Source organism: Diadema antillarum, unplaced genomic scaffold, assembly GCF_040938485.1.
Source record: "Diadema antillarum isolate AM-2024a unplaced genomic scaffold, OU_Dant_1.0 seq00000682_RagTag, whole genome shotgun sequence".
Lineage (NCBI taxonomy): Eukaryota > Metazoa > Echinodermata > Echinoidea > Diadematoida > Diadematidae > Diadema > Diadema antillarum.
The window spans coordinates 3,155,808-3,168,313 of NW_027271587.1; the positions used below are offsets into that span (position 1 = coordinate 3,155,808).

The window sequence follows — 12,506 nt, forward strand, 5'->3', positions numbered from 1 at the left end:
TATTGTTATAGGCCCTACTGATTCAAACAAATACAACAATAGACACGAACAAGTCGTTTACTGTTAACCATCATCAGATAAACTATACGATACAACTCTGGAGAAACAAACAAAAAAAGGTTTGCAATATATATATGTTTCAATACTGTGTCTATCTATAAAAGCACTGTTGGACAGTCTTGATATTCACCAAATTGAAATAATTTCTCAAGAAAAAAAAATGCTCTTCCTATTTATGGACACTGAAATCATGAAATTGTAGAGTTTGGTTTAGCAATTGCTTGATACCTAATTTTACACCTGGGCACTGTTTCATCAAAGTTGTCAGCACTGACGACAAGTTCATGGGTGTATGCAAGGGGGGGGGGGGGGGGTCGGGAGGGTCGTACGACCCCCCCCAAATTTTCAAAAGGTCCACTTTTTGTAAAAGACACAACAGGAAAAAAAAGTGACCAGGTGGTGTTCCAGCAAATTGGCAAAAACCTTGTAAATTTCGTAACTTAGTTTTAATATGCCATTACCTTATTTCCAAGCCGCACTGCCATGCCGAAAAAGTCACTTTTGTATGCACCAAATGGCCCCATTTTAAGATATAAAATTCAAAAACTCCCTACCATGGGAGGGGGGACACCCCCCTCCCACACCCCCCCCCCCCCACCCCCGCTCGGTTGCTCCGCTCCCTCGCAAAGGTAAAGGTCCAAAAAAATTGATTACGACCCCCCCAGAAAAAATCCTGGATACACCCCTGAAGTTGTCATGCAGTGCTGACAATTAACAGTCAACTGTCAGTCATTTAACAAAAGACCAATTTATGTAAATACACTGACCCCCCCCCCCCCCCGCCGCCCCTCCCCCTCCCCCTCCCCCTCCCCCTCCCCCCACCCTCCCCTTGCTCACCTACTACTCACAGTACTTGGTAGTACGTGGCCCGTTTTGTTTGTGTATGGATGGATGGGTGCATGCGGTATGTAAGCTAGTCTGCTAGTGGGCGCAGCTCAGCGAGCGTCATTAGATGCTGCATCCGGAACTTGCACAGACAGAGAAGACAACCGTCCACGTCATCCGATTGAACATACGCTTTTAAACGAGCTCATGGGTACCATTGATACGAAGTCCGTGCTGCAATTAAGAAACTGAAGCGAAAAACCACATATGTAAGTATGTGATCAGTACATGAAACGTTCGTTTTTAACTTCACAACCAAAAAACAGTGGAGCGTGCAGAGAGTTATCGTGTGATAGCTAACACGGTACAGTACGTGTGGGACTGTAATGAATAACGCAATATCACAGGCAGCTAGCAGTACAGTCCTATTATAGGGCTCACACCTGTAAATAAATGGAATGTCTAAGACCCCTTCACAAATTTGTACCAAAGATACCAAAATAAATGAAGAAAAAAATTCATTAAAAATCAGTGATGCAGTTTGGCAAAAAACTTAATGAATAGCTGTAGATATTGAGTACCGGTATGAATTCCTCTACAAACTGCATTTTGGTTGGAAGATGAAAGCTTACATGCATGTGTTGGGGGACTATAGGGTAAGGGTACCAGCAGTATTCGGTCAGCTACGGCTTACGGGTATTCGGTCACTTATCACTTGTCACCAGCCAGTAAGTTCAACAGCTACAACACTCGCAAATCACATCAATTCACATACTTGCACACTCATTCACAACAGGAAACTCCCTTAGCCCCCTCCAAAAATCCATCCCAAATCCCAAATTTTAACCGTCATAAGTGCAGAATTGGCGCAACTTTCCAAAAGCGCGCGCGGATTGAGCCCAGTTTTAAGAGTACGGGTCGCCGAAAAGGCGCTAAAAATTGAGATATACGCCGTTCTCTCGCGGGATTTTTTGCTTATGGCAAGCTTGGAGTGTGATGGTATCCTCAAAAACACAAAAGAAAAACAAAATTTCCGTACGTGCCGATACAGTGTCTCAATGTACAAGGGTTGAATGCAAGTGCCAATTCCCCAGTATTTGGTCACCAACGGGCGCTAACATCGCCGATGCAATTTTTGCGCCAACAAGGTAGCACGTGGCGCATTTTCCAGCTGCCTTGAACACACATTGACTAATTTGAACGCGCATATCGCGTGACTGAATACTGGTCGCGGTGACCGTATTCTTGGGAATTTTCAAGGTAATATATTTTGGGATTTTGTGAAATTCTGCATGATATTTAACAAAATGAAAATTGAGATTAAAGAAATTTGATATATTTCACATACATTGTGGTAGATATGATGTATGTATGTATCATTTTAGTCTGAAAAATATTGCAAAAAAGTTTAAGTGACCGAATTATTTACCCGTGTGAGCCCTATAGGGTAGGGTGGTATTCTGAATTGAAATCTTATCCTTCCTAGGAAAAAATTTCTTCCTGAATTTCTTCCTATAAAGTCAGGATTTTCTTCCTAAGTGATATTCTGAATATCTTCCTAAGTTTCTTCCTAAATGTCCTCCTAACTTTTCTAAACTTAAAGGGACTGTACAGTTCTGTTTGAGGTGAGCCTGAGGATTTAGCTTTTAAAGGCGCATAGTCCCGGTAGTGTGGAGGGCGCTGTTGATGATACTGCCGATCACCGTTTGCGTTGATACGAAGATTGCCGAAGTTGAGCTGTCATCAAGAGTAAAGCGCGTAGGTGTTGCTAAATAACGTTGACTTTTTTTTTGTCTTCTCTGCGCATCACGCAGTCTGTAGTAATGCCAGGGTGCGTGCATATGTGTTTCTTATTATGACATCATAAAAGAAGTTTGCTAAAGCTGTCATCCCCTCAGCCGAATCATGAGCCGAACTGTGATTGGACCACTGGCTGCAGTGGATCGGACTTCTTCGAACTCGTGGAAGTTGGCCACAGCATAAAAGCGCTAAAGAGGAGTCGATAACGTAGGTCTCTATAGGAAACTTGCGCCGGGCGCCCGCGTACGCATTTGACTAAACCACAGGGACCATGTGCCTTTAATGTTTTGCGAGATATTCAGAAACCACTCTATGAGATGTCAAAGAGCATACAATGCTAAGGGGAATCAAAAGTTTTATTTGATGAAAACCAATTTTCATCAAATAAACGTTGAATGCTTCTTAAAATTACATGCTCGCCTCTTTCATATTTCATAAGAGGTTTCTCATTATCTCACTTAGGAATGTTATAAACCTGACTCCTCCCCTCAACCAATACTTCACAGTCCCTTTAACTGAAGAAACATAGAGAATATGCAAATGAGGATGAGATATGCAAATTTCTGACGGAGGAAGGAGTTGGTAACGTTAGATCTATTCTACTTCTAGAATGCACTAGGAAAGAATTTTAGGAAGATATTAAGGAAAGCCCCATCCCTGCCCTAAGTACGTTGTTAAGATATACAGTCTGTAGCAAGCTGCAAAACACTGTGATAGGTGCTTGTCGTTCACTGTGCGCAACATGTACTTTGATGCGCGAAATGGGCATGAGAAGAAGACCAGAGGGGGACATGCTGTGCTAACGTGTAATTTAACCATATGTCATAATAATGTGTGATTATCATTGGTTGGTCCCTTTTGCTACAACATTTTGTATTGGCTTGCTTAAGAAAAGACGGCAGGGATAAGGATGGCCTAATTTGCATGAAGAAGTTCCTCTAGAGGAAGAAATTTCAGAATGCCAATTTTGTCTTTCCTAGATACTTCCTGTAATCCTGACTTTCTGACTTAGGAAGAAACTTGATGGGAAGAAACTTACAGGAAGATTTTCAGAATAACACCCCTAGGCTCTAGACTCTGCTATTGCATTGCCGCATTTCTATTTGGCAATATGCAGGTGCAGTCCATTGGACATAGACCAACTATAAATTAAAAACGAATTTCATTTAATAGTTCACAATCAAAATTTTTGATTGTGAACTAATTTACTTTTATTAGAGATTTACCAATCAGATGAACCTCTTCCAAAATATGAATTTTACTAATATTTATGTTAATCCCCTATAGGTCCCCTATGCTAGAGTAGCATAGCGAGACCATTTTTTTTTTAAATTTTCCCACTCTCTTCCTTCTGCAGTTCTGTAGAGATTTTTCTGTCTTTAGAACAGTAACTTCATAACATGAAGACAAGTTCTTGCTGAATTCATGATTAATATGATTATGACTACAGAAATTGAATGAGGAATGATTATTATCTCCTTTCACAATCTTAAGAAATGTCAGTTAGACAGGATATACATGTACAGTGTACAGTGTATTTGTGCTGTTAAGGAGTATTGTGTGTGTGTGTGTGTGTGTGTGTGTGTGTGTGTGTGTGTGTGTGAATTAATTTCTTGAATACTAGTACAATATGTAAATAAAATACATGTATCCCAATCTTACAGTCTTAAAGGGACTGTACAGTACTGGTTGAGGTAGGGATTCATGTTTTGAACATTCCTAAGGGAGATAATGAAAAGCCTCTTATAAAATATGAAAGAGCATGTAATTTTAAGAAGGATTCAATGTTTATTTGATGAAAATTGGTTTTCAAATGGCTGAGATATCCAAAAAAGTGCTAATGATAAAAGGCGACATGCCACAACTTTATTAGGATCTCTTTGTTTCACCTTGTTTTTGGATATCTCAGCCATTTCAAAACCGATTTTCATCGAATAAACTTTTGATACCTCTTAGAACTGCATTCCCCCTTGCATCTCATAGATTGGTTTCTGAATATCTCGCAAAATGTTAAAAGCTAAATCTACACCTCGACCAGAAGTGTACACACCCTTTAAAAGTTATGAAAATAAAGTCACTTTTGTATACACTGTATGTGATGAAATACATCCTAATCCCACGGGATGTACTGAACTACACCATTGTATGAGCAGTTTTTGCGCCTCGTCGATACTGAGTGCACAGACTGTCTATTTACTTTTAACATACCGGTATATTGCAAAGTTTGAAAGTGTCTTAGTTCATGGAAAATGTGATATGCTCCATTTGTACTCCATTTGTGTAAAAAGCATACATGTGAGTCTACTCATTGTCATTGAGGAGAACAACTTTTTTATCACTTACCTCCATAATCATGAATATGTAAAAAAACAAATCTATTTGTTTTGCTGCATGGGGCAATCAATAATAACCTCTTGTGTGGGAAAGGGGTCTAGGGCAAATACCCCTTGGGCAATTACCCTGCACCCTTCCCCTGACCCTAACCTTAACCCTAATCCTAATCCTGAACATAAACCTAACCCCAAGTAACCCAAACTCTAGCCTTAAACTTCATCTTTACTCTAACCTTATCACTAACCAGTACATGTATTAAGCCAAAGGGTCTTGATCATCTGCCATATGATACAAGCCCGATAGGTTTGGTCTAAACTAGAAAATACACATACACACACATGCACACACACAATCTGTTCTAACTTTCTTTCGTATAGAATATAATTGAGCTATGAGGAGATACATGACCTCCGTCTGGTTGTGCAAATATTCTTATCTCTGTGCTGAAATGACTGTTTACCTTTGAAATATGGCTGTTGACATTAGCTGTGGCATTTAACTATGGTACTTCAAATCTGTGTGCTGAAATTTCTCAAGTGATCTTTAAAATTTATTTGCTGTCTATTCTGCAAGAAATGAACCTTGTGTCAAATTGATGAATATTAAATATTCTCATGTTGTGTTTGTGGTCTTTCTTTCTATTCAGGGAACTCTTTTAGTCTTCTTTATCTTGCTCTGTCATGAAACAATTAGTGCCCATGTTGTGTATTTAATTTTGAAAGAAATATTCCCAGGATAAGCAATCACTAGTAACAAACTTGCAGGAGCTTGCATCTAAGGTGAGAAAGTGACACATTTAGCAATATAAATTCAGTCAGGTAAGTTTTAAGAATCTGCATAGGTTTAAAGTAGTAATCATGCACTCACACCATTATCTTATGTTTGTTTTTTAACATTGCAGAACCATGAGGCTGAAAGCAAGAAGTCTTCTTCTTCTCACAGTGTTGGGAGTGTTGGGAGTACTGGTGTATGTTTATGGTATGGTATTCATACATTTCCTATTGATTCCACCATAGTAAATCCTAATCTTATCTTGGTTATTGGAAAAAAAGAGAGAAATTTTATACCTGTAAGCAAGAGTGATAGGTGCATGCATTTTGTAAGGCAGGCATGGCATAATTATGCCAAAAATATATCTCTATTTTGAAAATGTTTACAAAAAGTTCAGATTATATTAAGCATGATTGGAGAGGATGTCAAAATTGGATTTATACTGTAAAAGTGGATATTTTTGCGCACCTAATTTTTCGCGCTTGGCTGGGTAAGAAGAGTTTTGCGTGTTTTTAATTCCGCAGAATCAGAGACATCAACTACTGGAACATATGGCACACAAAAATATTCACATTTTTTTATTTTCATGCTAGCTTCTGGTTGCGCAAAATGCGCAAAAATTTCAACATCACGAAAATTTCCACTTTTACAGTATGCAATTCAGCAGAGTGGCAGTCATTTAGTTTTATCGTCAAAGTTATGTTGTGCGCTGGTCAGTCCTTATTTTTTTGTGGAGGATTTTTTCTGATTTTAAGATCTGAAGAGGGAGAGCTATCTCGGTCTCTCTGCTGTTTGTCACTGGTCATGCTCATGATAAAAGATGGTTTGGAGAACCAGATTTTGCCTTTTCACATGGTGAACATTTTCCCCAGTGCTTACTTCTATGCAACCAATTGAGAATAATCCTCAATGGTTTCTCACAGTTCTGATCTGTGATATTTTTCATAGTTAGCAAGACAATTTTGCTAAAAAGTTAGATCAGAAATGAAGCCAAGATAAAGTAGATTACTGAGGATGATTATGTGAGTATTGCTTCAAACATGCATGCTGAAACTATTATCACTTTAATTGAAGTTTTGTAATGATGGTCAATTTCTCTTTTTTTGTCGAAATTATCTCCATAATCATTGTTGTAATCATCATCATTATCATCATCACCATTATCATCACCATTATTGTTATCATTATCAACATCATTGGCATCATCATTACTTTTGCTTCCATCATCATCATCAATGTCATCCACGTCATCCATGGCAGCCTTCATGGAGGAAGATGTTGAGGATGGCGAGCTGCGGAGCCGAGAACGCCGCCTCCTTGAGCAAGTGACCAGGGATCCCAATCGAGTGGTCTACTTCAACTACCCCATCACAAACAATGTCAGCGCCAGCAAGGAGCCCATTGACATCGCCGTGGAGATGCCGCCCTGGCAGGTATGAGATGAATACCTCATTTCTACACAAAGTTGGGCCCAGGAGCACTCCTGAAGCGCTTTGACTTTAAAGGGGAAATCCAGTCCAAATGTAAGTTAGTCTGATAAAAAAGAGTAAAATCTTGCGAGTTCAACAGTAAAAATTTGACTGAAATTGGATGAAAAATAAGGACATGATTATGGCATTTTGAAGTTTTGCTAAATTATGCAAAGCAGTTCTTGTGCAGCGGATATAAATATGCAAATTAGTGAGCTAACCATGTCATTACCTCACAGTTTTCCACTGATCCTGTAAAAAAAAAATGACGAAAATTTAATGTGTCTGTCATTGAAGTCTGAAACATGATATTACTCCTGATTGAATAACTTTAGAATAGTGATCTGTTGGATATACCAGGATTTGAGCCTCAGGCATAATTACATTTGAATGAAAACCTGGAAATGTCAAAATTTCATGTACAAACTATATGGAAGTCGTGAGGGTATGACATGCTAACTTTGCCATTTGCATGTTCATATTGACAGTTCAAGAACTGTTTCCTGAAAAATTGATGAATCTTCAAAATGTCATAACTTCCTTATTTTTCACCTGATTTTATCAAAATTTTACTGTTGAACTTGTAATATTTACTCTTTCTTATCAGACTAACTTATATTTGGACTGGATTTCCCCTTTAAGCCCCTTTGTTCATACAGGGAATCACTGCTTGCTGAGACCAGCTCAGAGGGGCATGCAAATGTAACTGTCATGGTGACCTTGGAGTGAGCAGGAAATTATCACATACAGACTGTATGCAGGGTGCACTACATTCCACCCCTGGAGCGCTCTAAATGTTGGTTTAGACAGTTTAGACAAGAGTGCTTTGGGAGCGCTCCTAAGCCTAGCCTTGAGAGGGGCATAGCTTTAGGCGGATCTGGGACGTGATTTTCTTTTCATACAGAGTTCAGAGGGGTTCAGGAGTGTTTTTTGGAGTGCTCAAAATACCCTGTATAAATGGGGCAATAGTCTCATCAGTAGTGTCCTAGTCTGTGAGAATTGTCCCAATGGAGGGTGCTGTCTTTTCTTTTGCTTTTAAGTTTTTCTTTTGAACATTGTTAAAGATTCTGAATTTAAACCTAATAGTTTTTTTGAATCGTAGTGCTTTCCCTTAGGCTTGTTTTGTGTGTGGCTATTATCTTCTACCTTGATTATAATGATGATAATTGGATAGGACAAATGATAACAATTATGATAATGATACTGGTGATGGTGTTGAAGACCATATGAATGATGATGATGATGATGATAGTGGAGATGATAGTAACAATTATAATAATGCATTAGAGGAGAAGAAGAATATGTATCATGATCAAGAGAAAGATGCATGTAGGGTAACCACAAATCTATCAACCATACTAATACATCTCTATTTGAAAAATATGAAAATCAGACCTCAATGTGTTGTAACCCTCAGGAAAGTACTGATCTGTTGTGGATAGTACAAGTCTTTTAGCGTTTTAGGGTTTGCACAAATGTAAATCGTATTTTGTCAGTTACCATACACAGCCTTATCATGAGTGTTGCGCTCCCAAGTGCGATACATCAAAATAATTGGCATGTACCACAATGTTTGAAATCTCTTACTTGTGCTTATCAAACATGTTTGCTCAACTGTTGTTGTTTTCTCCCTACTATCCTACCTGTAGGAGATTGACAAGCACATTGTGGTTGTGACTGGCTTTAAGCAGACCAGGGCCTATGTGGGACTCGGCATGATAGCCTCCGTTCAAGCCCACATGCCTGTCAAGAAGATCATTGTCTACAACTTGGGCATTCATCCCAAAATTGTGAAACAGGTCAGTTTCCTTTTCAGTACGACAAATCTAGAGCAGTGGAGTATGGATGAGGTAGTTCACTTTGTTTACGTAAAAACTGGGCCCTATTGAAGATCAGCTAGTGCAGCTGAATATGGGCTATCCAGCCATCTTGATAGAATTATAAAAACAAAAACAATTAAAAAGATGTTATATTCTTCAACTATGCAGTACAGCTGTAGGAGCAGGTATTTTTTTCCTTGTAATTTTCAGTTGATTTTGTTGGCTTGTGAATGGCCCCTTTCTTGTAAGGCACCACATGCCCAGTTGATGACATTTACTAAATAGTGCAACAGCCACATGTGTTAACAACGACAGGGTTTCGGCAACCCTTGCCCAGTTTTCCTGTGAGTACATTGTGTATGCGATGGACTATTTTACCATGTTAGCACCATGCTTGTTGTAAGTAGTGAAGAGGAGGAGGTGGAGGAAGGCGGCACTTGACTTGACAACCCATTATCCAAATGATTCACTTCAGCTCTCACCTTACAGTGATCATCTGTGTGCAGTTACGACAAACTGCAAGAATGCATGCATGCATGGTTGCAGCTTTTCAGCTGTGGCGGACTTGACATTCATTGATACTTAAGTGATTTTGGTGTTGTTGTTTTTTTCTTACCTCTGCACGATCCACTCTGCAGATGCAGCAAATGTGCAATGTGGAAGTCAGACGCTTCAACTTCACGCGGTATCCTCGCCATGTTTCTCGCCTTGAGAATGGAGCTTGGAAAATCTTTGCACTTAGGGTAAGATGTTCAGTATTTGGAGATGCTGTAAAAAATGCATTTATTGGCTGCCATGGTGCCCCCTTATTGTTTACCCTTTTTCAGAAGAAATGCACAAACTTTGAAATTTTCTTCTCTTACTCCATTGTACTGATGGTATGCTTGTTCTTTTTTTTTGTAAAATGTTTTACAGTTGAATAATTTGTGATGCATTAGATAAAGACAGTAGGAGCTGATTTAAAACAAGTCAAATTTGCACTAGTATCAAGTAGCTAGAAGTTTCAGTGATATGAACTTTGTTACACACTATTGTTCCATGGGTATTGTTACCATGTTGTAATATATGATAGTGCATGTACCGCATATACTAGTTTACAATAATGGAATCAGCATGATGCAAAGATAGGCAGTTTGCATTGACCTCTGTGTATCTGACTTTGCTGTGCAGGAGGTTATGAAGGAGTATGGAGGTTTTTTCTACGCTAGTCCCCAGGTCCGGTTTCGTGCTCCCATCAACTTTATCATCCCCTACCTCAAGAAACATCATGGCATCCTTGCCAGAACAAACCCCGCCAACCTGACGGTTGAGGTCAGCCACCCAGGCCTCTTCCGCTTCTTTCGCTCCTCGGCGGCAAGGTTCGTCGCGTCGCATCCCGAGGCGTACAGCGCTGTCCCACACATGTGGCTCGCCGTCAACAACTCGGAGACGGAGCGGCGCTTCTGGAAGCCCATGATGGACTGCGCCAGCAACTGGCGGTGCATCGCGCCGCAGGGCTCCACCGCCATCAACTTGGACCCCCGGAGCAATGGGACATCAGACCACACCCACCAGTACGAGGCCTCGCTGCTCTCGCTGCTCCTCTACCGAAACTTTGATCACGGGTGGTGCCAGGATGTGAGCCTAGAGGCAACCTTCAAGCGCCTCGCGGACGTGATCCACCACCTGGACTTGCACGACTACCTGTGGGCGCACTACTGTAACCCTCCAAAAAAAGAAATTGATTGTTCTATCCAGCGAAAACTGTGCTGAATGTACACAATGGTTGAATCTTAGTATTTATTGCTCTACATTCCAGAGGGCACATGTATTCCTGGTATGACTAGTATTCTGTAGTATTTTGTGGTGCTCTGTCAAAGCCAAAGAGTTTTTTTTTTTTTTTTGTAAATTTTGTTCTTATCCACCAAAGAAGATCACCATCTTGCTGTAGTTAATCAAAACCTTGATCCATTCAGTTAGAAAGTGTATGAATGCTTGAAATGTTTGTAAATATGTGCCTGATTGAGAGAGAGAAAAAAAATATTGTTTTGCTAATGTGTACAATGTATATGAATGAGTGTATGTGAAATATTTTCAAAATGATAACCATTGATATACTGGTATGTTAATGTTTTTGTGAGTACTCCTATGTACAGCAAGAAGTTTGCAATACAGCTAGTCTTTCTCTCAAGGAGTAATGACGATCACAAATTATATTTTTATAACCAAAAATTGATATTCAGTGGTCAAAAGGAATCTCCGCAGTGAAAGGAATTGAGGGAGGAAAATCAAGGTTAAGAGATTAATAATGGAGTTTACTGGCTAAATATTATTAAAGGGCAGGCTGCAGCTCTTTCCCAGAGATGCTCCTTTCTTTTGTTCTGTCCATTTGCTACATAGGAATTGTGTGCTTTGTGTATGGAAGGAATCAACCTGAAATCCAGACTGATCAACAATGAAGTTATTGTATGTGATTTTCATACAGTACTGCCTTCAGAGGTCTCAATGGCAACTGTGTTTGTCAAGCAGTGAAGAGTATTCTGTTTTGTGTGTCGCAGGTTTTGAACTAACCTGGTCAATTTCGGGATTATTTATTAAACTGGAGATTTATAACAGTTAAAAGAACATAAGCACTCCAATTACAGTTAAAGATAAAGAATTTATTGGACTTAGTCCAGCTGTGTTGACTAAGCTGGAATGTAAAATCGTAATAGTGAACGGTAACAACGTGTGTTCACACAATTGTGAAATGCCGGAAAGTGTACCTCTAAATATCGAGACGCAGCTCGAGGGATAATACAAAAGCTGCAAACACTTCAAAAGACACAAGGCAATGAAGACATGTATAAATTACTATGGGGGGGGGGGGGGAATTTGTTATTTTACATCATGTAACACTGGAACAATGGTGTGTTCTGATAATTCCAGATCTTATCTCAAGCAACGATGTCGTTAGATAATGTGATCCTTGGAAGTTGAGAATTTTATTGGCTTACAGAATTCAATTTTGTGTTAAAGCATGGAAGATATGGAGTGTACTTGTGATGTTAGGTTCTTCCCTCAGGCGATGGAGAGCGATGCCTTCAGCTGGTCATCATCAGTAGATAGGGTCCACTGCCAGCTGGGGTATGGCCTTATATGTTTGGGGGGGGGGGGGGGACGTCTACGTGAGGGACTATGGCAGTCGGATATATGAGAGCAACCGCTACAAAACATCTCAACTGGCCAATGTCATATTATAGCTCTCCTCCAAGAGGGCAAAATCTTTTTCCCCACATAGGCAAGCTACAAAAAGCATCAAGGCCACAGGTCAGCGCTATGATGAATCTCCTATAGTAACCCGTAAAACCAAGGAAAGACTTCAGCTCCTTAACATTGTCAGGTGCTGGTCAGGAGCATACAGCAGCGATCTTATAATGGGGTCTGTCCTCCCTCCCTCTGATGAAAT

At 39.8% G+C, this 12,506-nt stretch overlaps 1 protein-coding gene across 1 annotated transcript; it reads left to right on the forward strand.

The window, feature by feature from the left end:
- Nucleotides 1-1,007: 1,007 nt before the first annotated feature.
- On the forward strand, nucleotides 1,008-10,831 carry LOC139737148 (uncharacterized). The gene is made up of 6 exons (XM_071647827.1): nucleotides 1,008-1,154; nucleotides 5,921-5,997; nucleotides 7,051-7,223; nucleotides 8,909-9,058; nucleotides 9,718-9,822; nucleotides 10,250-10,831. Exons 2-6 carry the CDS (start codon nucleotides 5,925-5,927, stop codon nucleotides 10,829-10,831), a joined length of 1,083 nt encoding a protein of 360 aa, XP_071503928.1. The 5' UTR covers nucleotides 1,008-1,154; nucleotides 5,921-5,924.
- Nucleotides 10,832-12,506: the final 1,675 nt, after the last annotated feature.